At 39.4% G+C, this 27,961-nt stretch overlaps 1 protein-coding gene across 1 annotated transcript; it reads right to left on the bottom strand.

Annotated features, from left to right (window-relative positions):
* cbx6a (chromobox homolog 6a) lies at window positions 1–27,059 on the bottom strand. Its single transcript, XM_061738631.1, has 11 exons — window positions 26,910–27,059; window positions 24,672–24,715; window positions 24,420–24,485; window positions 22,294–22,360; window positions 20,489–21,745; window positions 11,221–11,389; window positions 10,063–10,769; window positions 5,225–5,618; window positions 4,192–4,433; window positions 2,431–2,610; window positions 1–343 (listed from the first exon to the last, which is right to left on the bottom strand). Exons 1-11 carry the CDS (start codon window positions 26,976–26,978, stop codon window positions 98–100), a joined length of 3,441 nt encoding a protein of 1,146 aa, XP_061594615.1. The 5' UTR covers window positions 26,979–27,059; the 3' UTR covers window positions 1–97.
* Window positions 27,060–27,961: the final 902 nt, after the last annotated feature.

The following is a 27,961-nucleotide window of genomic DNA, read 5'->3' as shown; positions in this document are numbered from 1 at the left end:
CCACGAACAAGCTTCCCACTTCCGAGAAGCCAATTTTACTCTAAACCTCCATTTGAAATGCCTTTAGGCATCCAGATGGACTCTTAACTTGACCCCTTCATTGTTTGGGGCTGGAGGGGCTGGATCTCTGGGAGGCATTGCACGGGTCTAGGGATTCTTTGGTGGCACCGCCGTAGACATCTACGTCGTGATCGGTCCAGGGGGCAATGTTTCCCAGAGCTGGGGAGCTGCAGTCGGCCAGGGCGGCCACCTCTCCGGGCTTCAGCACCCGGTCCCAAAGGTTGAACAGGGACAGTTCTCCAACCAGGGCCTGAGAGGCATCAAAACGCCCCCCGAGGGTATCCTTGGACACAAACAGTTGGCAAAAACAAGTCTGAATGTCAGAATGTAAACATGAAAAAAAAGAAAAGTATTGCTGGGAATACACCAAAGTCATTTTTTATCATGGTTGACACACTGTATCCAAATAATAAAAATGGTTTATGGAGTGCAATGGAAATAAGTGAAATATCCCATGAGGTGCATTTCAATCCCAGAACATTATTCCAGGAGCCAAAGTCTTCTGAGGCGGTCCTTTTTTTTTCTATCAACTCCATTTCCACTGCATTCTGAAAAAAGGCCCTTTAGTTTGGCTTTTGGGGCTTATGGACAATGAGGGCAATGGTAATCCTTTCTTTTTCCTTCCACAATAGAAACACGCGAGGAAGTGTACTTTAGCCCCACTCCCTTTAATCTGTTGTTCTTTTAGAGCTTTTATTGAACTTTTCTCTTGCTACAGTGGGAGCTGTCTTCATCACAGTGATGCACACAGTGATTCTCAGCTGATTGTATGATGGAGTTGAAATTTCGTGTGTTTTCAAAAAGTAAGAAAAATAATCCTGTGCCACAACTTAAATTAAAGAGGTTTAAAGAATGACTGTGTATATCAGAGTCAAGAAGATTGACATAAGGAGGCAGGAAACAAAACAATTGGAGCATTTGACCAATCACAAATGTTCAGCACTGACCTCTAAAATCAGCGCTCCCTAATTAAGCTCCTCGTTTAATGGATTCATAGATCATTAACAGACTGGTGCAGACCTGGATGACAGGCTGATGGTGATCCATTCATTTGAACCAGGTGTGTTGGAGCAAGAAAACCTGGACTATAAGCCGCTACTTTTTTCATAGGTTTTCAACCATGCGGCTTGTACAAAGGTGCGGCTATTCTGTGGGTTTTTCTTCCACCGCTAGGGGGAGTGCTAACCGGAATTAGAATAAAAACTAAGACAAAATAAATGCAAAGAAGAATACGCTACTTCTTCTTTAGCAGATAGAAGTAGGTAGAAGCAGATTTCAAACAGATAAATAGATAAATAAATACTGGTTATTTTCTCTTGGTTCTGTCCAGTTTTAAGTCCAGTTAAAAGACACCGTTAGGAAAGGATCTATTTAGGTACAAACATGTACATCATTTACAGTTCAAAATCGCTCTGTACATGTAGTAAATATCTAATCTAACAACATAAATATCTGCGGCTTGCATATCTTTTTTTTTTTAAATAGAGCGGATGCTGCTTATATGCAGGTGCGGCTTATAGTCCAGAAAATACGGTATATATATATATATATATATATATATATACATATATATATATATATATGTGTGTGTGTGTGTGTGTGTGTGTATCCAATTCTGCTTCAATTTTATGAAAACCAGTACTGACATTGATATACAGTATATTTCTGAAGCAAAAATGAAACTTCCACCAGCAAATTGCTTTAGTACTGAGTTGTCTTCTCTCGTTAAATAGAGTTTAAGCCATGCACAGATATACTGACTCCTGATGTTTCCACCTAAATGAGATTAAAAATGTTTTCCTCCTTTCGGACTACTCTCGCGAGTGGGATTTCCTAGGATTTTCCCCATAAAATTGATCCAACACATTGGCACAAAAGTAATTCATCAATCATCCACCAGGGAGATTAGAAGAAAACACTTGCTCCCTCTCAAATCTATCCATTAAATCAATTCTTGTCTCATCATTGCGTCATCTTGCTGAATTGGACTCATGCCTCCCTGCTTTATATCCTTTCTGCATGAACAATGAACCGCAGAATGAGCTTCAGTTTCTTGCTGTGATAACATCAGATTTCATAATGGTTATGTAATGTAAGAGACTCAGTAATGAAGAAGACGAGAGGCTCCCCAGTGTGAGGATAAACACAATTAGGCTTCTGCCTGTGCATGTGTGAAGAGCTAATGACTGTCCCTGAAAATAGCTCTTTATATATCTATGAGCCTCTTCATCCACAAATCCTTCCTTCAACCCACATTACTTATCAGAGGATCATCTTCACTTCCACCAACCACCTTCCCATCCATATGTTTATCCATCCCTCCATCCATCCATCCATCCATCCATCCATCCATCCATCCATCCGCCTCACCTGTTCCTGTCCCAGTATGAGAACCCCCCCTGGTTTGATGGGATGCCAGGCTGCGAGTCCCTCTCCCCTCCCTCTCATCTTCCCCCCCTGGTAAGCCTTCCACACTCCATCCCTCAAGGTCCAGCTGACGCATATGTGCTGCCACTCATCCTGTGGCAGGGACAGAGGAAGCTGCGCCACCTGAAAGTCAGAGGACACGGTTGCTCTGCTTACACCCTTTTATTTCATCAACCTTGGACTAGGTCAAGCTCCATGAACGGATGTTGTACAACAGTAGACATTCATGTGTTAGCATGAATGGTTTGTTTTGAAGAGTCCTCCACTCCTTGCTTCCATAATAACTGAAAGAGTGGGCATTAAAGTGTACAAATCTCTGCTTTGTGACACATCCACTTAATAGTGTGTGTGAGCCGTGGGTCTCACCATGGCATCAATATTTAAACAGTTTGTCCTGAACTCAGTGCCTTTTCTAAAGAAAGTTTTTTTTCTTATCTCCTCTTGTTTTCTGAGATTTTAAATATGAATGCGTTTTTCAAAAGCACCATCTGTTTGTTATACCTTTTCTGTACACGTTGGACTCCAGAAACCACCTACAGACTGATTCCAGTCCTACTGAGTGAAACACTAATGAACAGCTGTGACATTTTCAGTTTTTACTCTATTTTTCCACCTCTCACGTACTGTGTATGGCACATAAGAAATACATTTATAAGCACTGTTCTGTGGAACATTATAATCATTTAGTCATTATTTCCTTTTGCTTGACCTAAGAGGCTTAAAACCAAACCTAAAAGGGTGCTAGACATTCACATTTTTCACCAGAATGAGCCATCAATTTAAACATAAAATCCCTTTTTATCATCTACATTAATCATTAGGGGTGGGCAAAAATATCAATATGGCAATATATCGCAATACTTTTCCAGCCGATTCAATATCGATATTCAAAATTTGAATATCGATTTTTTATTTTTGTTTTATTTATTTTTTTATCCCCGATTTTTTTCCCATTATATCACCCAGTGCTCCTACCTAAGTGACAGTCCTGGACATTGCCACTCTCTACCAACCCTGGGAGGGCCCTGCACTGAGCTCAGGTTTTATTTCACGTTTTATTTCATTTTATAATTTATTTTTTATATAACACAATTGCCTGTCCTTAAAAAATGAAAAATAATGGACAGAGGTTTATTTATTTATGGATTTATATCTATACTGACTGATCACTGTGCCTGTCCTTGGTTTTAGTACCATCTTTCTGTATTTATTATCATTTGCCACATAATTAAAGCAACCTCATACTAAATTTAATGTTAATTTCATATGATGTAAATAATATGAAAAACATATACAAATATGTTCTAACTTTAGCTTGTATAGTTATAATAAAACATTGTTTTGACTCAGTTTGTCCCATGAATTGTCACTATAATCTGATGAACGTGCAACTCGGATTTTAAGATCCATCACTATCATCTGATGTACATATATACAACTTGGATTTTAAGATGTGTAATGCATTTTTAAATTTTTCGGTGAACTATGTAGAATATAATAATCGGGATATCGCATAATCGGGATATCGCAATTTGTATCGTATCGTGGCTCAAGTATCGTGATGCATATCGTATCGTGAGGTCCTTCCCAATACCCACCCCTATTAATCATCATCTACATTTATCACATAGCTGCTAATTTTTACCCCCAAGCTCCAGGTATGAGAAACAGGTACTATTGTTAGATGTGAGACAATCTTCATACCTTGTCATTGATGAGCAGCTCTACAGGATTGTGGACCCCCTGCAGCAACACCAGCTCGTTGGGCTGCCCCGGCACCGAGTACGAGAACGGGGTCCCGATCCCCCCCTCTTTGACCTTGAGCCACACACAGGCAGTGAACGCGTACATCTCAGTTATCTCCTTCCTGACCAGACCGTACATGTAGTTGGTCCTCATGGGGAAGGACAGCACAAATCCATCGGGGAAGGGAGGCTCTGTCAGCGCTTTGGAGATGCAGATGGAGGAGATGAAGAGAAACAGAGATTCAAAGAAAGGCAGATGAAGAGACAATGAGGAATTTAACATTCAAAAATGCACACTAGGACAGTAGTGTTACTTTTTCTCTTCCAGTTTATGCAAATGCACACACATGCTTGTGCTTTGCAAGCGCTCCATTGATCAGCCTCTGTCACGTGAGGCCACACTCGCTCCTAAAGCAGAGAAGCTGCTCGAGGAGATTTGGGGAGCCACACATTTGATTTTCTTTTATTATCAGCTTTCACATTGGCAGTCCTCAAATTCTCAATATGTTTCCAAAACATCCACCTATCAAATACACATTGTTCTCTGGGATTTTTGTTTTAACTAACAGTTCCATTCTTTCTCACTGCGAGATCATGTAAAAAACTTTTTTTTTAAACCACGTTTTCTTCCAATTAAGGGATAAGAATCAGTCACATTAATGTAAAGAGTAATAGCAATTTTAAATCTAGCAAACAAAGTTAGCAAATGATTCCAGATAATTTAATTTTCATTTGATTTATTTGAGCTGCATGAATTTTTCACGACTTGTCCCTGTTTGACATTTCACAGCCTACGGCTCTCATTAATGATGTTATTTTAATCTACAGTTTTTTCTCCACTGCTGTGATGACCCACTTCACCCACGGTGCTAGTTAAACTTTCATTTCACCCCTGTCTCACAATGCTCTCATGTACTTTAGTTTGACGATGCAGCTGTCTTCCCCCTAATAAGCATCAATTTATTGTCTGCAACGTTGCCCCGAAGACTTACTGGTCTCCAGCTCAGTGACGCGGTGGTTGACGGTGTCAATGCCCTGGTTGATCTTCTCATGTTGGCCCTGTGTCTCCTTCCTCATAGCTTGCCGCTCCTTCTCCAGCATCTTTATCTTCCTCTCCAGCTCCCCCTCCAGGTCCTCCACCCTCCAGGTGCCCTTTCCTCGACCGAGGGGAGCCTTTGAGGAGGGCTTGGAGCCGGGGGAGGCTGGGGAAGCAGGACGACGGCCTCCGGGAGCAGCCACTGCTGGTGGAGAGGAAGCGCTGCCGGTGGGCGGAGAAGGAGCCTTTCCAGAAGTACCTGGCGAGCCGCCGCTGCTGCCGACACCACCGCTGCTACTTGCGCCCACAGATGTGTCAGTGAGGTTCAAGGCAGCAGGCCCTATCTCCGCCTGCAGGACGGAAGAGAGAAAAAAAAGTTTGTAGCAAAAAGCAACTGCATCGTAGCCAGTTAAGCAACTTTTCTTCTCCTAATAATACATACTGTATTTTTCTGGACTATAAGCCGCACCTGCATATAAGCCGCATCCGCTCTATTTTTTTAAAAATAATAAAAAAAAGATATACAAGCCGCATCCGCTCTATTTAAAAAAAAAAGATATTTCAGCCGCAGATATTTATGTTGTTAGATTAGATATTTACTACAAGTACAGAACGATTTTGAACTGTAAATGATGTACATGTTTGTACCTAAATAGATGCAATAACAGTCCTAACAGTGTCTTTTAACACGGCAGCAACTTTGCTGATTAAAACGGGACAGAACAAAGAGAAAATAACCAGTATTTATTTATTTATTTATCTGTTTGAAATATGCTTCTGCCTACTTCTATCTGCTAAAGAAGAAGTAGCGTATTCTTCTTTGCATTTATTTTGTCTTAGTTTTGATTTTAATTCCGGTTAAGGCGTCCCCTAGCGGTGGAAGAAAAATCCACAGAATAGCCGCACCTTTGTATAAGCTGCATGGTTCAAAACCTATGAAAAAAGTAGCGGCTTATAGTCCAGAAAATACGGTAATCAGTTTGTTTGTCCAAGCTAGAACACGCCGTACTTAAAGAATGCTAATCGCATCAAGTATGAAATAAGCGTATATAATGAAGACACGTGGATATGTTTTATAGTTATTTTACAATGTGCCTAAATCTATTTTTGGAATAATAAACCATGAACCCTCACCCCCATTAATATTTTTGTTACTTCACAGTAAATGTGACGTGCCATCCTGAGGGCGAATTGATCCCTCAGCAATAAGAAGCAATGTAGCAGAAGCTTAAACAGAAGCATGCAGCATCTCTATCAAACATTTTGTACAGTGAGAACGCTATACGCTTCCACACTGTGATAGTCACCATGAAGAAAAATGTCTGCACTAAAAATAAATCGAGTTAAGTTGATAAAGAGTGGAAAAGAGATTTGTGCCTTAATAATTCTGCAAAATTGAAACGATTGCTAGTGAATTTGGTATTTATAATCTTCTTACAACTATCTTTAGGCACCTCCATCACCCCACTTGCGGAAAAGCTACTGAAGGACGGAGCAAACAAGTGAAGGGAACATAATTCATTAGTGACAGCACACAAAAATCACCTCAGTACAGCAGGTCTATAAGGGATCCACATGCAAGTCGGAGTAGAAAAGATCATAAGGAAAATGTGATGGATCAAATCAAATGAAAAATATTGGTTTTCTGTTTTAAGTGTGATTTATTGATTTATTGAATTATTCTGAGATTTTGTATGATGATGCACCTGTGTTGGATATTTTTCTATGAAATTGGGTTTTGAGGAACCAACTTTTCCAGCTACCATGCTTACAAAATGTGATCGCTCCCTGCCAAATGTTTTTTCTTTGATACATACTGTATCTAAAACATCTCTTTCTAATAAGACACATCGATTAGACTTCAGAAAGGAGAGCCTTTCTTTTGCAAGATAAAATTATGTTATTGTCAACAGCGTGACACAACAATGATCTGCAATATGTTTTCTTCCTTTTAATTTTCTGTCTATCTTGTAATTGGATTTCCAACTCTGTATAATTTAATTTCAGGTTAGATAAAGTCTCATTGCTCAAGTGTCCATGAACAGTCACTATATCGATAAGTGTCACTTGTATTTTATAGAGAATTTATACAATTTATTGTATTGATGGTAATAAAGATAATTTATACACTAAAGGTAGGGCAAGAGATTTCTGGGTGATGTCAAGTTTGTTGATACGAAATCAGAACATCAACAAAACATGGAAACTAGCTCCTTCCTGTCCCTTGAGCGCTTGCAGAGAAATATCCTCATAAACTGGTGTGTAGCTGAACAGTGAATGTGATAAGAGGTATTCTGGGTTTAAATTCATGTAGAATTCCTTACCTTACTTTTAATCATCAAAATTAAATTAAAAAAATATGGTCAGGGCTCACCTACCAATTCAGTGGCTATTTAGAATTTTGCTTGTTGGCCGATGACATCTACAATGACTTGGAGAAATAAAGACAATAAAAGGAGCCCCTTCCCTCTGATGCTGTAACAAAAATAATGTTTTTTATCTTTTTATTTTATGTGGTTTAAAATAGTTTTATTGGTAGTAGAAAAGCGCAGCAGTGGAAGTGTTGGAAGACTATGCAGAGCATGAACTGTAAAAAGGTGTTGGTGAAGCAGAGTAAATAGAGGTAGTGCTGTTAGTGTGGATGAGACAGCTGCGAGAGCGATATATAATATCAAGAGAGTTGCTGAGGCAGGATCTGAACATCCAGGATATTAATTCACACTGACAGAGACAACCTTGTAACTGATTGTGCTTGGAAAGGACCTGCAGTGATGCAGCAGCGTTTGTAACGTTGGTGTCTATGCATACAGTATATGTTAGCCTGCCTGTGTCTCGATCTCAGCCCACACAAATACGCACAAGGATGACACCCTGCACTCCCCCCTCCGCCACTCTCCTTCCTGTCCAGCTAGCTGCATGTTTTATTTATGTCTCTTATCCTGTTGTTGGATGCTGGGGTAGAGGGTGAAAGTATGAGGGAGGGAAGATTTCCCCTGAGAACTTGCGCAAGACAGAAAGGACATCTGTGTCATAAGTTACTTCTCAGAGTGAGGTGAGCTCAAGTTATAGGAGGAGGGGAAAAAACAGAGCTGGGGAGGCAGAGAGTGGACTAGACAACAGAAGATGGCATAGAGACCCCCTCTGAGAGGCATGACTATCTCTCTGCTATTGAGAGATACAGATACAGATAACCTGAAGGATTTTTCTCATTTTGGTACACAAATAAGAAAATCAATGAAGATGACTTCTTAACGTATATTGTACATCGAGTTCACAGTCAAATTCAGCCTAACAGTGGGATGTGTATCTGTTAAATGGACCAAATAGCACTATGCATATGTAGTCTATCTAAATTAGACCGGGAAGGATTACAGTGAGCATAATTCTGCTATGTGTCCAATTATCCTATAACTACGGAAGAATATTAGGGCCATGCAAGAGAAGAAAAATTATGGAGTGGAAGATTTTTTTTTATTGTGCACTTCGAGAAAAAAGTTGCAATGTCAAGAAAAAAGTTGAAATGTCGGGATTAATGTTGAAATACAATTTCGAGGAAAAAAGTTGAAATTTCCTTTTCCTCAACATTTCAACTTTTTTCACGAAATTTTTACTTTTTTCTCAACATTTCGACTTTTTTCTCGACATTTTGACTTTTTTCTCAAAATTTCGACTTTTTTCTCGACATTTCGACATTTTTCTCAACACGTCGACTTTTTTCTCAACATTTCGACTTTTTTCTCGAAGTGCATAATGAAAAAAAAATCTTCCTCCTCTAAAATATTATTTTTTTTATTTTTCTCCTGCCTGGCCCTAATACTCTTCCGTATATTACCACACACAATTTGAGGAGAGTATACCAAAAGAACAACAGGTTTGGGTCGTTCTCGTTATTCTTTCGTGAAGGATGAATTTTATGGATCTGGTTAAATACAAACCAGTGCAAATAATGTTCAAAGCAAGGAATAATATACTACCAAAAAATATCAGAGGAATGTTCACAGAGAGAGAAAGGGGCTATAATCTAAGGGGAGAACTAAATTTTAGAAAACATAAAGTACAAACAACAATGAAAAGCATGTGCATATCGAACTGTGGAGTGACTCTGTGGAACAGTTTGGAGCAGGAAATGAAACAAAGTACTAACATAAATCTGTTTAAAAAGAGATACAAAAAATAATTTATAAACAGGTATATGGAAGAGGAAATGGGTTAACGAGGAGTGTGAGAAACTAATAAAATAGGGAAAAAGGTATATTATACTTGCTTAAGATATGTTTAGATATTTATGTGGCTATTTATGTAGTATATATTAGGCTATATGTTGAGAGGGATAGTTAAAATTATGTTATATATGTTATGTATTATTAGGTATGTAGCACATATATATTTATAGGGATATTTATGTAGTTTATATAGTGTATATTTATATAGATTTATATAATATTTGTATTTTCTATATATTGATATAATATGTATGTAATATTTATATTTTCTATGTACTTATATGGATAATTATGTAGTAATAGGCATGTGTACGTAGTATTTATATAGACTATATGGATATTGTGTATAATACTAACAATAATGTAAATTCATATAAAGGGGTAGGAACTAGGAAAAAGTGTATACTTCCTACTCCTTTTTTCGAAAATATATGTGAATATGAAGATGTTACTGTTACTTTTATTTTTTTTAATTTTTTTATATACATGTTCGAAATAAAAAATGAATTCATTCATTCATTCATTCATTCATTCATTCATTCATCCATTCATCCATCCGTTCAAGGCGTACCTCGAGCTTCTCAATGCGGTCCTTCAGCTCCATGATGGCCCTGGCCAGCTCCTCCACGGCCCGGGCCGTCTGCAGCTGCGCGGCCGCGGAGGAGCTCACGTCGTCCCCGGCCATGGCGCGGCGGCCGCCGCTCCACACCCCGACGCTGCGCGCCGGCGACGGACTCCTCTCGTCCTCCAGGCCGCTCTCGCACTCGCTCAGCTTCCCCGTCAGCTCCCGGATGGTCCGCCGGTCCATGAGGATCTGGTCGTTCTGCTGCAGCACCGTCTGCCGGAGCTCCTCCGCGGCCGTCCGCAGGTCCTCATCCCCGGCTCCGGCTCCGTACAGCGGGTCGTCCGCCTGCTCCTCCCGCCGCAGGTCTCTGCTCCTGCAGTCCCCCGCGGGGACGGGCTTGCAGATCAGGCGGCTGAAGCTGAACTGTTTGGCCGACCCCGTCCCCGTTTCCTCGCCGAGGTGGAGCTCGTTGAGAGGGGGCAGCTCCAGGCCGAGGCCGCCCAGCCCGTTCCCCTCATCGTAGGAGCCGGCGCCGGTGAGGGCCCCCAGGGGCCCGGGCTCCAGCTGCAGCAGCGCCTCCGAGCTCAGGGTGCCGTTGTCAGCGGAGGGGGCCCCGCGGTTCCGGGGATAAACGCTGGCGACGATGCAGATGACCGCTCCGAGGAAGGCCAGAGTCCCCGCTCCCACCAGCACCACCACGAACTTCATTATCACTGTGGATATAAAGACACGGTTACAAAATAAATACAGCAAATAAGACGAATAAAGCCTGGATTATGGTTGCGCGTTAAATCGACGCGGAACCATAATAGTACTGTACAGTGCGCGTCGCCGCGTACCCTACGCCGTAGGCTCTGCGTTGGTGTAACGCGGAACCATAAATCAGCCTTAATAGTCTATAGGCCCATATACTCGAGCAGCCTTCCATCACGACCCTAGCCATGTCAGTCGGTTAACTCAAGCTCCACATTTCACACTCAAAACAAGAGCTGTTGTTTTTGGACAAAGATGTGACACTTATAATAATAATAATAATAATAATAATACCTTTATTTATAGAGCACTTTTCCGAAACAAGTCACAAAGTGCTTTACATGCAATTAAAAACAGGAAACAAACAATTGGTACAATATTAAGACACAATTGAGAGATAAAAACACTTACGTGGAGTAACAGCTGATTCACGACTGTCTGTGTGCCTATGGCGCTGCTGTCGTCTTCCTGCCGCTCTCAGGATGTAATACTGATGGCACCGCGTTGTCTGCTTAAAGATGCTCCCTCTCTGTCTCCTTGTTGCTAGGCTGCTCTCCTCCGCGCGTTGCCATGGCGACCGCTGTTAGGGGGAGGAGCCACACCCGGGTGAGAAAGTCAGAGTTAAAAGACAGCCTCCTTCGGAAGCTTATGTACAGTATGTTATAGTATGAGGAGGAAAACGGGAAAAAAACGATGAAACATAGGTCGAAATATGGAGTTTGAGCATGCATGTGTCCATAATGTATTCATGTTTTTTGAGTGGGTTGGTCTAGTTCATTTGAATTCAAATCAATTCATTTCTGCTCAGTTTTAGGCTTACTTCAAAAAGTAAGTACATTTTGGCAATAGGAATTAGTTAGTCAGAATGAGTATTAACATTAATATTAGTCTAGTATTGTTATCATCATCCATTATAAAAAATAAGGATGCCATGAAGCCAGCCTATACAGATACTTTGATCTTTGTCTTAACCCTTTCTTTCTGCCCACATTTTCCGTCTCATATATATATATATATATATATATATATATATATATATATATATATATATATATATATATATATATATATATATTATATTATATATTATTATTATTATATATTTGGAATATAATCTATTCCAATCTATTCCAAATTACTATATATCCATTTGGAGAAGAAACTATATATAATAAATATATATAATAAACTATATATAATAAACTATATATATAAACTATATAGGCTATATATATATATATATATATATATATATATATATATATATATATATATATATATATATATATATATATATATATATACGAGACGGAAAATGTATACATATATGTATATATATATATATATATATCAGTTTAGAGACACAAAATCTTTTATTTTTATTTTTTAACATTCATTAAAATTAAAATATGACTTTCAAATCAGTTGCAAACCCCCACAGAGGCAAAGTACAGGTCTGTATGTGATCCACATAACAGCAAGTACACTCATAAACCCACACACTTATAGGGTCACAATTTAACACATCAAGCCTAATTGCATGACCTTTTTGGCAAACACACAAGCGCACAGACTGTCACACATATAACATTGGTCTAATATTTAATGCAAATATCTGTTAAAGGGATGGTTATAGTGAGTGGTAGTGCGGAAAGAACAGATGCTGTAGAACAGAAGAGAAAACAAAGATGTAGGACTTATGCACAAAGGTCTTTCAACTGAGTAGGAGTAAAAGAGTCCAACTTCCATCTAAAACTCACCTCTGACTCTAAAAGAGATGATCCCTTGCTGACACAGTAGTCCTCTGAGGCTTTATAGAGGAATCACGTCTCACTAAAACGCCCTTTTTGCTCTTTCTCTTTGTTCTCTTTTCATGCAAGTTTGAGTTAAATGGAAACATGTAATGCAGAAAGTACCCTCTCATTATGAAATGGTCACGTAACCAGAGAAGCTGCTCATCAAATACTACAACCATAAAAGAAAGTCTCAACTTTGGACTCTTTCCATCAGTATATCTTGTATTTTGTGTAGTTACAATTACAAAATTGTCACTCAAACCTCCATATGCAACATTTTTGAATGATAAAATATTGAGTTTACATATTGTTTAAATATTGCTGCATGAGCAACGACTATAAAACAGAGCATGGCAATATGAGCAGGAATTAGAACAAAGTACGAGGTGAATCTTCTAAGGTATCGTCTTTGCCAAATTCAGAGTATACGCTACCCAAATGGGGCGCGCATCACGTACTACAAAAGGATTGCTTTTTAGACAGGAACGCGGTGCATGGAGTGCTGCTTGGGTATTTGCAAAAATAGTATCCCTCAGGTGCTCTTCAGTCGGGGAGATCCATAAATTGTTGTAGACAGAGAACTGAGGCACTAATGAGGGTAAGATTAATAAAATGCCTTTATTATTGCATGGCTAATCCATTAAAAGCGTGTCTACGCGTTTCAGCCAAACTGGCCTTCGTCAGGACAAAAGTGAAATGTTTGTCAGACAGCTCAATTCACAATTAAATAGGTAATTTCAAACAGCTGCTCAGTGTGAGCAGGTAGGAGGTCACATGACCTGAACAGCAAGACCTGCCAATGACAAGCAGAGGGTGAGAGGCTCTGTACTGAAAGAAAAAAAACAAAATCACAGTCAATAAATCAACATTGCACATTTAAACATTGCCTATAGTCAATTCAATAAATCAAAAATGCATACAAAATAAGTATTGAGCCTAAAAAGAAACTAAGGAACCGTCAGAGTCAATCTTAAAGGACAACAGAACACACTAATAGTCAAAGAATGAATACAAAATACACTTACAGAAAAGGAGAAAAGTCAAGTTCTCCATTCAAGAAGGGTTGAATGGAGAACTTGACTCTGACGGTTCCTTAGTTTCTTTTTAGGCTCAATACTTATTTTGTATGCATTTTTGATTTATTGAATTGACTATAGGCAATGTTTAAATGTGCAATGTTGATTTATTGACTGTGATTTTGTTTTTTTTCTTTCAGTACAGAGTCTCTCACCCTCTGCTTGTCATTGGCAGGGCTTGCTGTTCAGGTCATGTGACCTCCTACCTGCTCACACTGAGCAGCTGTTTGAAATTACCTATTTAATTGTGAATTGAGCTGTCTGACAAACATTTCACTTTTGTCCTGACGAAGGCCAGTTTGGCTGAAACGCGTCGACACGCTTTAAATGGATTAGCCATGCAATAATAAAGGCATTTTATTAATCTTACCCTCATGAGTGCCTCAGTTCTCTGTCTACAACAATTTAAGGATTGCTTTTTAGTTTGCAGAGAAGTGCATATATCTCCCTCACCTGAGATGTATTCATCTATGTTTTTCGGTGTTTTTTGTGTGATTTGTAATTTTTTTAAATATCTTATATACAAAAAAAAAAAAATCAACCTCTGCAACTCAGCTTGAGATGTTTTAACCATGTTCACAAATTGCAGTTAAGCAGGCTTTAATCCCAAAACAGACAGAAAATGTTCCTATTTTCTCTCTTTATTTTAGCTCTAACTTCATGTCTCTTACAAGCAGCTATGCTTTATTTTCTTCTAATTGCTGAATAAGAACATTAAGTATTATCTTGCATGAAGCGCATTGTTTTCGTTTCAGCTGTTTACAGAAAAATAGTCACAATCGTCAAACATTTTAGATTCCATTCAATCCATAGTGACCAATAACCCAGATTCTGAATTAATCTCCAGAGGTGACTGCACAAATATACATGCATATGCAAACCTTTCCTGCTGTCATCACCATCGTTGATGTCATATTGATGCACATTCAAGCTCCTCACGCTAACTATCATAAACTAATGCCCAACATCACCTACGCCCTATCAGCAACCATGAATCTGAGTTCTCTGATATCTCATTCATGGGGTTAATCATACTTCTCAAAAAGCTGCAGAAGCCCAGTTATAGTAAATAACAGCTTTTCCAGACACCATAATTGCATTTTGAATAAGCTCCACCCTAGACACGCATATACTGTACAGATGTGGGCCACTGATTTCATGATTACTATCTGGGTCACAAGCTGTTTGCATCCAAAAAGACATGGCAGAACATCCCATGAACTAATGGAAAAGCCACAGGTAGTACCATTTTCTGCATACATACACTAACAGTATGGTGTAATAAAGTAACTGCCTGTGGAAAGAGTCAAACTGAAAAAATCCTCTAGACGAGAAACAGCCGCCATACCTCTCAAAAAGTGACAATTCCTCTGATTTCAGAAAACACATGCTGCAAGTGTGACGCTACATGCACCCAAGCAGTTCAACAGCGCCTCCCTGTGGTACACTTTGGTATTACGCTTAAATTAACTACACAATATTTTAGGTAATTTTGATCATTCCTGTGTTCAGAAAATATTAGGTGAAAGTACTACTCAATGTGCTTTAACATGTTTTTGTCGGTATAAGTGGGGTTCTCTTTAGACCACAGTGATCTATTCTGAAGGCCTTAGAGACATGTAAAAGTAAAACTTGAAAGGTGGTGCAGTTTACCATTAAAAATTGTGTAACTGCAGTTTTAGCAGCTTTATGGCACGAATTTCCCAGAGATTATTTCTGCATCCTGACCCTGACATCCGTAAGCAGTAAGCAGGGAAAATGGTATGAAGGGACAGCTTAAGAGGCTGCCCGTTGTTTTTTTTGTTTTTTTTAAAGAGCTTTTAATTAAAAGCCTTGTACAAGAAACACACAGAAAACAGTAACAGGAACAGCAACACTGAATACATAATCTGTACAGTAAGTGTTGGCAAAACATGCTTCATAAATTCAGATACATAACAATGACATTCTCCACCTCCTCTTTATTACCATCAATACAATTTACTTAATTCATATTAACATAAAACCAGACAAAACTGCAGTCTTGATACACACAAAAGAAAATTCTGATCAAACCCATACTGGATTATTAAAAATGACATTAAAATAAAAAGCATCACATTGGCATTATTATGCATATATTAAAAAGTATTACAGTACAAACAGGAAAAAAACATAATTAATTACTTGAACATCTTAATTCATATATTTAAACAAGTATCCTTCCTTTTGGCCAATTAGTGCCAAAGAAATCTAGCACTTACAAGTTGCAACACATGACTTGGAAAAAAAAAATGTCAAGAAAAAATAAAAGCATTAAATTCGAATAAAATCAAGAGCCCTATTTGGTTGCAAGACAGGCCACTAAGTTCAGTTGTGCTACCCTATACATGAAAGAAAATGAAGAAAAAGCATTGTTCAGCAGCCCAGTATCTTACAGATTCACCAACTGCTAAGTTATTTACCACCACCTAAAGATATTAAAGATACAGGACATGAAAAATAGCAAAATAATCTATTCCAAATTACTATATATCCATTTGGAGAAGAAACTTACCAACTCAGTGGAAAATATGGAAAAACAGTTTTAGTAACTGTAATTTATTTCTTCAAATAACGGATGCGTAATTTGTGAACAAATCCTTCCATGTTTAACCTGGTAGAGTATATGAGAATAAGTAGAACCGGTGCATGACACGGGAGGAGGCAATGCCATCCTCCAGAAGACAGAGCATGCTGTTCAAAGCGTTCGGAAAACTCAGAAACCGATTCATTACAACAACGTGATTGTTACAGTCACCAAGCCTAAGTCATGATTAATGAAATGTTTTTTTTAGATATTTAATGTGACAAGAGCCAAAGTAGGGTGAACAACAAAGCTATAAGGCAACACATCCAGAGGAATTATAACATCCATTAGATTAAACATCAACTTCAGAGAAGGCGTGGTGGAAAGAGCAGCAAGCACCACAAAAGTAAAACCTCTGTGAAGAGTGTTGTTTTTCTGTCAAGTGGGGAAAAAGCAAGAAAAATCTAATAAAAAAAAAAAAAAGAGATCACTTGAGCTTTCTGGGATTCAACTGGAGGTGACCTGCAGCCATAAACCTTGAGAAGATTTGCCATCAAGAACACAAAGTTGATGGATCAAGCCCTCTGAGATCTAACATCTTTTCAACACCAGGCTACCCGATGCCATCGGTAAGACGACTAGTACCAACAGCGTCTTCAATTAAAAATATTTTGTTTCGTTTCTTACGAAGACGGTAAATCTAATTCTGTAAATTGAGAATCTGATTTAGCTCTATAATCACCTCAGAGTGGCCAGAATATACAGTGATGTAAAAAAATAAAGCATATCCTATTTCACTTTCACAGTTTGATATTGTATTTTGGGAGATTTAAAAAAAGAAAAACAAGATTACAGGTTTTTTTCTTAGGTAAATACAATTTAAGAACCTCACAACATTAGCTATCACACTATACTCACCATTTAACAAAACCTAAGCCAAGACGCAGAACTATGTATCAAAAAGAAAGTGGTTCCATGGGGGGGAAAGGCACCAGTAATTAAGCAACTGCTGCTCCCTTTCAGTCTGAAAAGGGTTGCAAAGCCATTTCCAAGCAATTTTGAGTCCATCATTCAACAAGATTATTAACAAGTGGAAAGACGTTTACCCATATTGCTATGACTGCACACCCAAGGTTTACCCAAAAGTCAGACAACGGTCAAAGAAATTGCAAACAACCCAAAAGCTACATTTCAGTCTCTACAGGCCTCAGTTAGCACGTCAAATCTAACGATGCCCCATTTAAAAAAGACTGTACAAGTATGGCTTGCTCAGAAGGGTTATCCAGGGGAAAGCCTCTTCCCCCATAAAAGAAGCAGAATAGCTTAGGGTCGCAAAGTTGCAAGTGAACAAACTTCAAGAATACTGAAACAATGCCCATGCTTAACAACAATGTTGTTAGGCATGGTGGGGGAGGATTGATGGTCTGGGCTTCCATTGCAAGTCAGTGCACCTACATAGCATTCAAAATAATGTTTAATTATTGCATTAGTCCCACTGAAATTGTAGTTTTAAAATGCAAGTAAACATCTTAGTCCATCTGAAACTGAAATTGACCAACCCTCTCAAGTCATACCAACAAACGCAGACAAGGCGGCTGAAGTCGTGCTAATACCTAGACTTACAAATTGATACAGAGAAGAAAAATAAAACTAACGCTTACAGGACGTATGAAATGTACAGAGCTGTCGGTCTGTCCAGTTCACCGTTTGCCTTTTTTCAAGTTTGCTGTCCCAAACTAAGCCAAAGATTGATCTGTAGTTCTGGTGTGTGGCGTCAATAAGAAAACAGTTCAGCCACCCATCCCCGTGGAGTTCCTTTCCATTCACATGCATGTATATTGGAAAAAATAAAGTCAGTTTATTAACAGGGCGAGCTATAAGTGTCACCCGACTGAACTGTGCATGTAAAAGTATTGACTATACGTGACCGACAGCTGCTTGGCCGAGCTTGGGTAACACAAAAGACCAATGATGCGAAGGAAAACAGCTAATGTACAATAGAGTAAGTAAAAAAACAAGATTAAAAATTCTTCCGCAATGATGCGCAACATATTTTTGCTACAGGTAGTTCTACAAGATAGACCATCTGTGTTTTTACCCATTGCTTTTGCATTTTGGCTTTGACTTTGATAAATGCATATGGTCACATTTTCCAACGTTATGACCTGGAACAGTTTGTTTTTTTTAAGTTGAGTACTGATACGCAAAATCTCAAATTGAAAGAGGGCGTACTTTCTTTTTGACATGGCTGTACATAATAGATACGTTTATCTAGATGTTATAAATAGGTCAATTTCTGGCTATTCTCTCTCCTCCTTGCAGCTGGTCAATCAACACTTCCAGTGGGCAGCGAATGACTTCACTTCTTACGACAAAAGAAACATCTGGTTTCAAGTTCCTAGCCCTATGACTAAAAATATTGTTGTTTTTTTTAAAACCACCAGAACAGGGAACTATCCTACACCACTTCTAGTGATGGCCACAGCTATTGTTCTACATCTTCAGTCACAGCTCAAGATGTAGAGTGATCTTCCCATCAGAAGATCATAGTTTGCTCCCAAACCTCTTTCATGCAGCAGTTGTATCATATTGGTGCTAAAAGGCCATCTTCGTTGAGCTGCCACCGTTCCTCGTTGGAAATTCACACAGACTGAACGGACGTGGCTCTGTGCAGCACGCCAGTTTTGCGTGACAGAAGTGTTAACGATAAGAGCCACGAGGCTGATCTTTGCATGTCAAACTCATCTCTTTTTAGTTTTATCCCGATCACTACCTCCCAAGGCGGAACAGAGGCACAATGACAACACTCTGCCGTTCTGCCTTGAAGTCACTTGTATACTAAAGTCTTGCTTCGAAAGTGCTGCGTGGAAGGGACGAATGCATTCCCCTAACTCTACATTGTCCCCAATATGCTCATTGTTGCATGATTGCAAAAGGAAAAAAGCACTACATGTTGTGTATATAGAGCACATATGTAACAAGAAGCACTGCACAGGGGGTCGTGAGTGAATGAAAAACACAAAAAGCGCTGATGCGGACCATTTCATACTAGTACTTTAGTATTAAAACATATTAATAAAGAACATTTACTGCAGCTAAAAGACTAACCAGCAAGATATAAACGAAAAGTGTGAAAAGCCGGGTTTTTTTACTAGCTTTTTAAGCAAGTTAACAAATTTCACTGCAGATTTTCCACAGGTCTGGATCATCAGCCAAAAGATTCAACATACTACAATATTTTTTGGTTTAATTTTATAAGAGGCTCATTCTTCAACTTGATGGAGTGAAAACTTTTATGGTTCAATTCTGGCATTTACTCTGGATTCATTTTAGGCCAGTTTAGGCATGAACTGAACACAAGAGAGTTAAAGAAGATGATGGGTTTTAGAGAAATTGAGGCTTGTAGCGAAATAGATCGCAAGGACAACAGTAAGTTAAAAATCTGTTGTTTTTGTCAATTATTTTGAAGCTTTTAAGGTTATGTGTGCATGTAAATACTTGTACTGTACGTATATATGCATGTGCGTTAGAGAGCAAGAGAATAAGGCTTTTAAAAAAATTCACAAACTACAATTACTTGGTTTTTCGTAATGCAGTCAAGTGCATTGCATTTACCTTGCTGTACGGATGCAATGTTCAAGAGTTCAATGGTCTCAAGTGCAAAAACATCTCATTTAACCTCGACTACCTGAACTTCCAATGACAAGATGAGTCAGGAAACTGACAAGACATCTAAAGACTGTCAATAGCAGCCTACACAGCAGAGTATGCATCTAAAAATAGCAGGTTTCTTTTACTTACAGCATGTGTGCATGAAGAAAAGTTGAATCCACACACCAGATGAGGGAGGGGCACACAGTTTGGACAATTGGTATTGCACCGTGAAGGCTAAAATTGTATGTGTGTATATGGAGAATAAAAAATATCATTTTCATCCAAGTCTGCTTCAAAGAGTCAATGCTGTGCAAGTGGACAAAATATGGCAATTTATGGCATATTAGCTGCCGGTTTTGAATTTATACATCATCTTTAAAAAAATAATAACAATAATAATAAGCTTTTTTTTTTTTTCTTTCTTTCTTTTTCTCCTTAAACTCACTGGCTGGGCGGTTTTGATTTATTTTACATTTCATGAACTGTTTCACAAGAATGGACGTACCCCTGTAGGTAAGATAAGATAGGGGCGAAGGGGCAACAGTGGCACGATATTTTTCATTCATCTTTGATGGCAAATCATCTTTATCATATTTGATCTCTTATGGCTTCAAAGTTGAGGGGTCCTGTGAGGTGACAGGAAGCGGGGAGGAAGAATTTTTGGGGCTAGCAGAAGGCGAGGCCGGGCCAGAAGCATGAGAGGGGAACTCTTTTATAGTGACGGTGACGAGGTTGGTAGTCACATCCGTGACGACGACATCCTTGCAACTTGGTGCCAATTCTGGATGCCAGTCAGGGTCTCCCTCGGCAGGCACCCTCTGCGGCTCAACAGGAGCCGAGGTTTGTTCCCCAGAAGTGACAGAAGGAAGTGTGGTAGGCGGCTGATGTTTGGCTCTGCGCTGGGAAGGACTTTTCCTGCTTCTCTCTGTGGGAAGCGAATGGTCCACAGAACCTTCCTCATCACCTTCTAATGAAGAAGATGGTGATGAAGGGAAAAAGGTAGATGTTGATGCCACAGGATTTGCATCTGAGGACAAGTTGGAAGGAGATGAATTTGGGCTCAGGCCCTTCTGGGCTCCTGAAGACTTCTCATTGCTGAGAGAGGGTGCGTCGGTGGCAGGCTGAGACTGTACAGTCTCATTGGTGGGGGATTTTTCCTCAGACCCGCTGGAGCTGGAAGGAGATGGGGGTGACAAGTACTGAGAGGAGGGGGCGTGTTTTTCTCTAGTGCCTGTGCTGGCGCATGAGCCTGGATGAGAGTGAAAAGAAACGGGGCCTCCACACTGCAGCCCGAATGGCTTCCCATACATTGGGAACCCCAACATCTTCAGAGGAGGCTGAAAGGGTCTGTAAGGGCCCTCTCCCTTCTTACCAATAATACGATTGCGAGACGGGATGGTTTGGCGTCCTGCTTTAGTGTTCCTACCACCTGCAGCTGCGCCACCTCTACCTGGCTTGTCAATTACTTTCAGGTTGAGGATGATCCGACCTCTCTTCACCTCCCGAGGTTTCACTCTGCGGTTAAGGATGCGGACGGTCTCAGAGAAGGGGGAAACGTGCATCCGGGAGGAGAAGCCACCTGCGCTGGAAAAAGTGGTCGCCAGGGGATCTGAACGCGGCAGAGGACGCCTGGACATCCGGTGACAGCGGTGAATGTCTTTCTTTAGCTTGTGGGTGGCTGCAAGAGAGTTGAGTTTAGGAGAGGGTGCCACAGATGCAGAAGAGGTGGATGACGATGGTAAATGATGAAGTGAGGCAGAGGAGGAAGGAGCTGCTCGACCGGAGGTGGAGGAAGAAGAGCGCGTTGTGTTCTGCCGGCTACTTGAAGCTTGGCTGCTGGTCTCTCCTTTGTGTGTACGAGCCTGCGGGCGATCACAAATTGATGAATACAAATGTTCCTAAACAGTCTGAGCAGCTCAAAGAACAGGAGGACTACTGTAACTGACTGGCTTACAAAAAAAAAAAACAATCAATCAATAAAATCGGCACTGCCCATAATAGATATAGGGGTCATTTCTGTGGCTACAGGTAGTTTAACATATCTTATTACACCATTCCTCCTCCATGCAGACTGAAAAAGAAAGCAGGGAAGCACAAATGCTTTTCTGAGTCATCTACATTCATCTACATATTTTCGTAAAAGAGAAAAGTACGTTGTAAGATGAAAGCTTGAAACAGATTTTAAAATATACCAAATGAATCAAATCAAGAAATGTTCACTTCTCTGCAAGATGCAGCAGCCTGAACAAAGGAACCCATTTGACCCGACACAGATTAAATTCATTCAGTGTTCCATTTAGCTAAGACAAAATTATTTAGCAGCTCTATATAAATAGCTACATTAAAAATGGAGTACACACACACACATGCACATAATATATATATGTATGTCCAGAATGAAAAGTTGTACCTTCATAACAAAGTTTTTGGGTTTTGGTCCCCGTTTCTTTGGACCATGCAATTCCCTTTCCCTTTCCCTGGTAAAGAAAGAAAACAGAAAAGTGGATAAAGATATAAAAGCATTTTCAACTTTAATTGCTATGAGGCAAATTCTCTTAAACTGGAAATCCCCTAACTCGCTAAAAATATCCACGTGGTTGACAGATCTGATGTGCTATATTAAGTAGGAAAAGATCAAATATACACTTGGAGGATCTACAGGCCTTTTCAACAGCACCTGGAACCCATTGATAACTTATTTTGAGAGAGTGAAACTTTACCAGGAAGTCCTGGAACAATAGCCTGTGGGGTTTGCAGGGACAATGAATAGCATGGGCCATGGTGCAGCACCCTGTAGTATAATGGGTTCTTTTAAGCATGGTTTTATATATTTATGATTATACATAAAGTTTGATGTAGTAACAAGGCTACACTGGGATTGCAAAGATGCACAAGGGGTTTGGGGAGGGGCAAGTTGAGAGGATATGAGTGTTTACAGTTTGAAAAATAAAAATGATTATTTGTAAGTATGTAACTTTGTATGCAAAGTTATTTTCTATTTATAAAAAATATTTTGTTTTTTTATTTGAAAAAGTTGAACCAGTTAAGCAAAATAAAACACTAAAAAGATAAACAAAAGGATGCAACAATGAGAATGAATATAATAAGTAAAGGGAGATACCAGTGATGAAAGTTGTTGATTGTTATAACGCTGTTAAAAGCAGACTGAAGCAGCATCTGAACACGGCCTGATTTCTTTGTTCTTGTGACCACTTGTGTTTCCATTTCATTTCTGCATGCGAGGGACTTTTGACTACCAACTGCCAAGTTTCTCGTAAGCGTTCAGACAGATGTAAGAAGGTATAGAGCAGAGGTCTTTCAGGGTTTACACCTAGGTCACATACAATGCAGTGGGGAATAAAGTAAGCCCTTTTTCAATTCAAAGGCTTAAATATTAAGACATCAAATAAAAAAAAAAAAACAAAGGAGGCTTTCCCAGAGTTAAATAAAAATAGTTAAATGCAACATCAGATGAACAAAACATGACACATTACAATGTGGCATTAAAGGATTATGCAAAAGGTCATCGTGTGGAAAAACTAATCACATTCCATGAATCAAGGGCCTGTAAAGACCTCACTCAATAGAAGTCATGTACAACATTATCAGTCACATTTTTGGGGCAGAATTATGCAGAACGCTGTGATTGAAAGAGACTTCCAGGCACTTGTTTATGCACAAATCTAAAAAGGAGTCACCACCGCATGTCATTCACATCAAGGTTTGGATTTTGTTATGGCCACAGCAACGCACTGTTTCTTTTCTTTTTCAGCCAATTGCCTCTAGATTTGCTGGTGTGCTTGGGATCATTGTCTTACCACACGACCTAATTACGACCAAGCGCTAACAAATCGGTCAAGCAGCCTCACATTTGTTTATAGAATGCTTTAGTATGCAGAGAAGTTAATGATCGAACCGATGATTGCAAGATACTCGCACTCTGTGGATGCTAATCCAGCCCAAGCCTGACAGCTGCTGTGAAATGTTTGTGCTCACATGGTATGCTTTGATTGTTACCAAAGACGTTAGTGTGCAATCTGGCCAAACACGGCTCCAGAAGGCTATTGGTTTGTTTAGAAGCAAATTTTCAATCCTAAACTATGGTCCTATAGTACTTTTTTGAGAGAAAAAGCTTTCTTCTGTCAACCCTTATACAGACAACTATACTTGTACACTTCAACAATGTACTTCCATATATAAACATATGTTCATTTAGGTTTTTGGGAGCATTTTGGGGTGAATCCTCTATAACAGTTGTCTTTAATTACTAATAGAGTGGCTATCCTTGTGTTATTTGGAGTAATGACTTAATTGGATTAATATTTTGATGCATCTTTGATCATTTATTTTGTTTACCTTAGATTTCTATATTGCATGTATAGCAATGTTTGTTTGATAATATGTAATATGTCAGTTTTTTTACAAGGGAAAAGTACAAACTTTGATTACACAGTGTAAAAAAAAAATCATTAAACAGTGAGAATAAATAAGTAAATACATTTGCACTCCTCATGAACTAAATTTACTTCTACTCACTTCTGTTCAAAGCCCATTATCAGTCTGTCATCCAAAATATTCTCCTCTGGCTCCCAAGTGCTGTGCCTACACAGAGCAGGAGCAACAGACCAAAAACAAATTACATTATTACAAATATATGTGATTTCAAACAAATTATATTTGATTCTCTTTTTAGCCGAAATTAAAATCAAACAAACAAAAAAACCTCACCAAACCATAAAAAGACTGGGCTTTTGAAATAACAGTTATGTAACTTGGAGTAACACTTACTTCATGGCCCATCCCTTCCATTTAACTAGGTACTCAATTCTTCCCTGGAAGAGAAAGACAAATGGCGGAATATCAAAAACTGATATGGAGATCAGATTACATATTTGTCCAGTAAATAAAACCATCCATCCATCCATCCATCCATCCATCCATGCATACGATAAGATAAGATAAACCTTTAATAGTCCCACAGAGGGGAAATTTGCAGTTTACAGCAGCAAAGGGGATAGTGCAAAACAAGAGGCATCAATAGAAAAATAATAACACAGTAATAATAATAAACACACTATAAACAGTAACTGGTATACAATAATAATAAGAAGAAGAAAGATAAATAATAAGAAATACTAGTATATAAAAAGATAACAGACGGATATTTACAGATGGATATTTACATAATTGCACGTTGCAGTGAGTGAAAGATATTGCACATACATACATATACATACATACATACATACATACATACATACATACATACATACATACATACATACATACATACATACATACATACATACATACATACATACATACATACATACATACATACATACATACATACATATTGTTAATTACATGTTAAACAAGGAGTTACAACAAGTTGAACCTGGGAATATTCTTGATAATTCTCATTTGGATGAGAGCTTTTCTTAACCAAATATTCACATTTACTCTTACTAAAATCAAAGTAAGTCAACAGCTATGAAGTAGTAGCTGTCAACTTGGAAGTACCATTCGGCCTGGAGGGCCTGCTGATTCAGAGTACAAGTACACAGATCACTGCAAACAGCAGCGTGTACCGTCATCTGTAGGCATTTCCAAGCACATAAGCTTTGCAGCATTGAGTTACATTTCTATATGCACTCAATTATTTGTGGTCGAGTTTTTTGTGAGTTCTAGGTAAACACTGTGGCTATAACTATATCTCTCACACACTGAGATCGCCATCGTTAAGCTGCCTTTAATGTGGACGACACACACACACACACACACACACACACACACACACACACACACACACACACACACACACACACACACACACACACACACACACACACACACACACAGTGACTTCATAGCTTTAGCTGCCATTAGCTGGCAAATAACTCACGTCCCTCCATTTCACAGCACAGCCCACATCCCACAAAACCGGGCTGTTTTGCGGCTCGCCCCTTCTATTCTTTGCGTGTCTGTTTTTATTGCCCTGCCAGTGCCCGCATCTGTTTATACGAGCCGTGACTTATCGCCTCTTCTGCTGGTTAGCGCATAGCTCGCCCTGGCTAACAACCTATACATGCATCCGCCACAGTCTGGAGGCCTCTAGGACTGTCTCACAAAATTAGAATACTGTGATAAAGTTCTTTATTTTCTGTAATGCCATTAAAAAAAGAAAAGTGACATACATTCTGGATTCATTACAAATCAACTGAAATATTGCAAGCCTTTTATTATTGCTGATTATGGTTTACAGTTTAAGATTAAGATTCCCAGAATATTCAAATTTTTTGAGATAGGTTATTTGATTTTTCTTAAGCTGTAAGCCATTATCAGCAATATTAAAATAATAAAAGGCTTGCAATATTTCAGTTGATTTGTAATGAATCCAGAATGTAATGCTGCGTTCCATTTACCTCGGAAGTCGGAACTCGGAACTAGGAAAGACGTCACAACCGAGTTATCAGCGTTCCAGTTACAAAGTAGGTAAACAAGTTTGTAGTTCGCATATAGCACATGAAAAATGTAAATTACACTATAGCAGCATATATATGCCGAACAATACTTGTATACGACTGATTTAGTGTGACCAAAACTAGAATGAAGTGCTACGAATTTTTACAGAGCTCTCTTCTACTGTTTACAGCCGGGACAGCCATCTTGGAATGTGAACTCGGGGATGGTGAAGACTCTCCCACTTTCCCAGTGGGAAATCCCACTACGAGGGGCGTTCCAGTTGAAAATTCCGACTGGGAACTGGGAAATCCCCACTTCCGAGGACAAATGGAACGCGGCATATGACATTTTTGTTTTTGTAATTGCATTACAGAAAATCACAATATTCTAATTTTCTGAGACAGTCCTGTATAGTACCGCATAGGCAGCGCTAAAGTAAGACCGCTCGGAGCCCAGCAGAGCCCAGCTGAGCCCAGCAGAGCAGAGCCCAGCAGAACCGAGCCGGCCGCGGCCACACATCTGCAGGCAGAGCCCGCACCACGCGGGGCGGGAGCGGCTCACCTTGCGGACGCGGCGTTTCAGGATGGATTCCGCGGCGAAAATGCGATCTCCCGCCGCCGAGGGTTCCATGTCTCATGCCCTGAGCAGGAGCTACCTGTCTCTCTGGTTTGTGAGGAGGTTTCGCTGCTGTCTGTCTGCACAGCTCGACCACTACTACCACACTGTAGTGTGAGAGAGAGGCGAGACGCGCATATGCACTGCGCAGCCTGAATTATGGTTCTGCGTTAGGTCGACGCAGAGCCTACGGCGTAGGGTATGGTGTACGTTGCGCGTATGCCGTGGTACCCTACGCCGTAGGCTCTGCGTTGGTGTAACGCGGAACCATAAATCATCGGCGGCGCGGCGAGCCCGCTATCTGTCACGTGGCCAGGGTCAGCCCCTTCGGTCGCCATGGCAACGGTTAGGACACTCACGAGGATGCGAGGAACAGCCGCGCACAAGTTTACAAAATAACATAAAGAACTTATTTTGCTGGTTTCATTTATTTATTTATTTTTTTTTTACAAGTTTTTCCAAATCACAAATCTTTAAGATAAGATAAGATAAGATAAGATAAGATAAACCTTTAATAGTCCCACAGAGGGGAAATTTGCAGTTTACAGCAGCAAAGAGGATAGTGCAAAACAAGATGCATCAATAGAAAAATAATAACACAGTAATAATAATAACACACTATGAACAGTAAACTGGTATACAATAATAATAATAATAATAAGAAAGATAAATAATAAGAAATACTAGTATATAAGAAGATAACAGACGGATATTTACAGATGGATATTTACATAATTGCACGTTGCAGTGAGTGAAAGATATTGCACATTAATTGTGTTGGCAGCACCCTTCTAAGCTTGGTTTTGACCTCACAGTCCAAGAAATATAACTCCAAAAATATATGAAATCATAAAGCACTACATTTAATTTATTTATTTATAGAAGAAGTTGCAGGTAGCATATAATGATGCGTTCAAGATCCTCCTTAAGCTTCCAAGATGGACAAGAGCAAGCACTTTATTTGTTAATTGTTGTGTCCCCACCTTCCGTAACTTCTG

Source organism: Cololabis saira, chromosome 1 (assembly GCF_033807715.1).
Source record: "Cololabis saira isolate AMF1-May2022 chromosome 1, fColSai1.1, whole genome shotgun sequence".
NCBI classification, from domain to species: Eukaryota; Metazoa; Chordata; class Actinopteri; order Beloniformes; family Belonidae; genus Cololabis; species Cololabis saira.
Note: the sequence above shows the minus strand (reverse complement) of the source record. Positions and strands in the feature narration are given on the sequence as shown.

Bases quoted from the DNA above. Each gene is read 5' to 3' on its own strand.
- cbx6a (XM_061738631.1), bottom strand. From the start codon at position 26,978: ATGGAACCCTCGGCGGCGGGAGATCGCATTTTCGCCGCGGAATCCATC. The intron at 22,361-24,419 runs GTGAGTAGAAGT...TTTCTTTACCAG, and splicing joins ATAATGGGCTTTGAACAGAA to GGAAAGGGAAAGGGAATTGC. The intron at 10,770-11,220 runs GTAAGTGTTTTT...TTATATCCACAG, and splicing joins TGAATCAGCTGTTACTCCAC to TGATAATGAAGTTCGTGGTG.